This window comes from Nicotiana attenuata, unplaced genomic scaffold (genome assembly GCF_001879085.1).
Source record: "Nicotiana attenuata strain UT unplaced genomic scaffold, NIATTr2, whole genome shotgun sequence".
Classification (NCBI taxonomy): domain Eukaryota; kingdom Viridiplantae; phylum Streptophyta; class Magnoliopsida; order Solanales; family Solanaceae; genus Nicotiana; species Nicotiana attenuata.
Genome location: NW_017672306.1, coordinates 61,284 through 65,521, shown reverse-complemented (window position 1 = coordinate 65,521; position 4,238 = coordinate 61,284). Strand labels below are relative to the sequence as shown.

The window sequence follows — 4,238 nt, the reverse complement described above, 5'->3', positions numbered from 1 at the left end:
ATTTGTAAAATAATTCTGGAAATATAAATGAATATAAACAGAAATGAACATAAACAGAAATGACAGAAAACCAATTCGAGCCCACTGAATTCACAGTGTTTCCTTAAGGAATTTAATCCCCTCCTAGTACACAGGGTTATGGATTATTTCCTCCCAGGATAGAACGAATTACACACTGGTGTAGTGGTACTGCAAACCCCAGTGTTTCAGCGAGCACAAAGTTCGAAAGCAAATCACACTTACTTTTGCTTTGTTTGATGCCAAAAGTATGCAGAAGAAGGAGAAGAAACTCAAAAAATCGTAGTGAAATTCTGAGCAGAATAGTGTTGTATTTATAGCCAAAGTTGGGCTGAAATCTGAAGAGGTACAACTCTTCAGAATGGCTGTTTATGCAAAACGGCCACAACATAATGCCATTACATAAATGGCCATTTACTCAACAATAAAGAGGGAAAATAAAGAGGAAAAATTGAAGAGGGTAGTTAATTTTCTGTTACCAAAACAGAAAAACGGATTGGATTTAATATTAATATTTAATATTAATATTCTGTTATTAAAATAAATATTTAATAACATTTCTGTTAATATTTTATTATTAACAAATAAATTTGGTCCAAAAAGTTAATCATTCAATTCCGAATCCGAAGCCGAAGCCGAGCCGAGCGAGATGACGATGACGACGACGACGGCGTGAGGCTTGCCTTCTTCTCAACTCTTTAAGAGCTAGAAGAAGAGCAATTGCTTATATACCCATAAAAAACCTCTTCCTCTTCCAATATGGGACAATGTCCATTTACCAAGGGGGAAACTTAAAATTTCACTCAAAAATTTTATTTCCCTCCATTTCCCATTCACCCTCTTTTATGTATTTAATATATTAAATACAAAAAAACCCAACATGCACTTCACGTAGCTCTTAAGGAAAGGCATGCTGATGTGGCGTGGGTGCTACATAGCATGGACGGAGCAGAGAAGCAGAGATTGATAAGGATGATAGATGAAAATGGAGATACAGCCCTGCACATGGCCGCCAGGGGTGGACTTATCGGCGTTGTCAAATTCATAATGAAAGAAGATCCTGAATTCGAACTTTCAGCGAATAATGCTGGGGAGACACCACTTTATCTGGCGGTGGAGAAAGGTTTAGTTGAGTGTTCGCGTGCCATCTTGGAATCCTGCAAGAAACCAACTTATGACGGTCCATGTAGTCGAACGCCTCTGCATGCAGCAATAATTCGGCAACACACAGGTACATAAATTAATAATGTGAAGCTACGAGCTTTTGAATGGATTCATGTTATAGTTCATTGCAAGGTATATGGGACTTGAGTCCCACATCGATATTGCAATATGATGATGTTGGGTTTATATACTCTTGGACTCTCCAGCCTTAATAGCTAGCTTTTGGGGTGTGGTTCTCCTAAGGTTGTATCAATGGTATCAGAGCCACTCACCACCCTCTATGCCCACCATGCCTTGGATGGCGACGCCGGTATTGCAGTGTTCGCCCGGGGCTAGAATGTCTGGCGCACGTGGTTTGTTATGGTCCATTGCAAGGTATGGGACTTGAGTCCCACATCGGTACTGCAAGGTGCTGATGTGAGGTTTATATAGCCTTGGACTTTCCCACCTTAATAGCTAGCGGGCTAGAATGTGTAGTGCACGTGGTTTGTTATGGTCCATCCCACATCGGTATTGCACCTTAATAGCTAGCTTTTGGGGAGTGGTTCTCCCTAGGTTGTATCATTTCACTTTCATAATTATATATAGTAGGCGTTTGGACATGAATTCCAAAAAAAAATTCAAAGTTGGAATTTCACTAAAATTTGAATTGAAGATGAAGTTGTGTTTGGTTATAATTTTCGCAACATATTTGGATATCTTTTTTTAACGTATTTTGCAACTAAAAACTGGCAACCTTCCCATTTTCAATTGAAAAACTGGTTCTCACCAGTATTTTTTTTTTTCAAATTTGAAAATGCATTTTCAAGTGAGATTGGAAAAATTGTAAGATCTTGATAACCAAATACTATTTTAAAAAAAAAAAAAAAATTGAAAAGAAGGCACATTTTCTTATGTCCAAACGGGCTCATAGTATGTTATGCGACTAGGTATAAAGATCTCATGATGAGTGCATGTATACAAATTAACCCCTTATCATCATATATATTTGAAACATCCAGAGTGCGCGAAATTACTATGGCAATGGAATAAATTGTTATGCGAGGTAGCTGACAAATGGGGTTGGAATTCATATTGCAGCCACTGAAGGTGATATAAACATGATAAATGAGCTATTAAAACACTGTCCAGATTGCTGGGAAACGCTTAACAGCTGCGGCCAAAATGTTCTTCACATCTCCATACTGAACAAACAAGAAGAGGTAGTAAAATACTTTTTAGATTCTGGAAAGTGGGATAGCCTTGTTAATGAGGCAGATAATGATGGCAACACTCCTCTCCATTTGGTTGCTGCCTCTGGGAACTATGTGCCTGAATTAATAAAACATCCCAAAGTAACGAAGATGTCAGTTAACAAAGAAAACCAGACTCCTCTCGACCTAGCACTTGTTTGCACAGAGTCAACAAATAAGGTAAGCACCTGCAAATATTTTTTAGTAACTACTGAAATTATTTACTTTGAAAACTTTTTGCATATAATCAAGATAAACTATTAGAGGATTACAAGTAAAACTGCAATTTATTTCTTGCCCTATCTTCGGCTGAACTTAATTTTACATGATATCATTGTCCCCTAATCTATCAGCAAAGTTCTCAGCTAAACAAGTTATAACATGTTAAATTCTTCGACTATATTATATATGAACTCTATTACAGATGAAAATAGGGGAAATTGGTGGAAAGTTTGCGTAGCATTGGCCAAGTATACGGAAGACGTGACTTATGAAGACAACTGAAATGCATCTAGTAGTGGCCACTCTAATAATGACAGCTGCTTTCGCGGCTGGTTTCACATTGCCAGGAGGTTTTGACAGTGACGCCGGCCCTAATAAAGGGATGGCGATTCTAATAAAGAAAGCAGCATTCCGTGCATTTGCTGTTTCAGATGCCATCGCCTTCACATGCTCAGCTGGTGCTATATTCATCTACTTCCTCATGGCAGAGGAAGGTACAAGACTACGTACGTACGAATATATGTTACGGTATTATAATGCCGCAATTGTGTTGCAGCTTTTGGCAATGTTAGCAGTTGTAATTGCATTTGTAACTGGTGTGTATGTTACATTAGCAAATTCACTTGGTCTCGCGATTACTGTCTGTATTATCGGTTGCATCTCCTTCCTTATGTATCTCTGGGCTTTGACTAGGGAAGACAAGTGAGTATCTGTTTTTTTGTATGATCTGTTTTGCCTCTGTTGTATATAGTTTTTTGTATCTCTGGGCTTTGACTAGGGAAGACAATTCATGCCTTATTATTCATCTCTTAAACAATTCCTGAAGTATAATTTCCACATAATTAGACTGTAAACCAAACGATACTTGTAGACTTAAGATGATAAATTCTAGCAAGTTCAGAAGCATCTTCTTCTGGGAGTCTGGTCATTGAGTCTAGTCTTGAGTTGATTTACTCATAAACTTCCTCTACAACTAAACAAGATTATTAAGTGACTGGTCATGGAATTCATTGCTCTAGACTGAAGAATTGCGTTTACTTATTAGATGGAAAATCTCTTTTTTCAACAGGATTGGGACTCCTTTGTGACGCCACGAATGAGCTCATATGTTTTAATTGTTGTTGTCAAATAGATTACGCTCTCTTGACTTTTAATAGTTACAATTAGTTGAGATATCTCTCTAGGTCTATATGTAACTTGCATAGTTTAAATTTGAAGGATTCAACCATTAAAGTTATTGACACTAAATTCATTGTACTTTTAAAATTGTAATTCAAAATACAGAATATCGTTGAACTCGTAAATATTAATGCCCAACGTTTCCCTCTCTCTTTCCATGAAAAAGTAAAGACTAATAATACAGAAATCCCAATAAGTTGGGAGGTCCATATCATAATGCAATGAGTGACACATTTAGCTAGTATGAAACACAGGATCGAATACAACTAATAGCCTGTTTGGCCAAGCTTCTCCAATCCTAGAAGTATTTTTTTTAAAAAAAATTGTGTTTTTTTTTTTTTTAAAGTTGAAGTATTTGGCCAAGCTTTTGGAAGATTTTTTTTTTTTTCTTGAGGAGAAGCAGAAAAAAGTAGCTTTTCTCCA

The 4,238-nt window shown here is 37.0% G+C and overlaps 1 protein-coding gene across 1 annotated transcript; it reads left to right on the top strand.

Annotated features, from left to right (window-relative positions):
* Positions 1-957: 957 nt before the first annotated feature.
* Positions 958-2,874, top strand: LOC109212671 (ankyrin repeat-containing protein At5g02620-like). The gene is made up of 3 exons (XM_019376341.1): positions 958-1,249; positions 2,263-2,594; positions 2,839-2,874. Exons 1-3 carry the CDS (start codon positions 958-960, stop codon positions 2,872-2,874), a joined length of 660 nt encoding a protein of 219 aa, XP_019231886.1.
* The last annotated feature ends 1,364 nt before the right edge of the window (positions 2,875-4,238 follow it).

Bases quoted from the DNA above. Each gene is read 5' to 3' on its own strand.
- LOC109212671 (XM_019376341.1), top strand. From the start codon at position 958: ATGGACGGAGCAGAGAAGCAGAGATTGATAAGGATGATAGATGAAAAT. The intron at 1,250-2,262 runs GTACATAAATTA...TTCATATTGCAG, and splicing joins AATAATTCGGCAACACACAG to CCACTGAAGGTGATATAAAC. The intron at 2,595-2,838 runs GTAAGCACCTGC...ACTCTATTACAG, and splicing joins GCACAGAGTCAACAAATAAG to ATGAAAATAGGGGAAATTGG.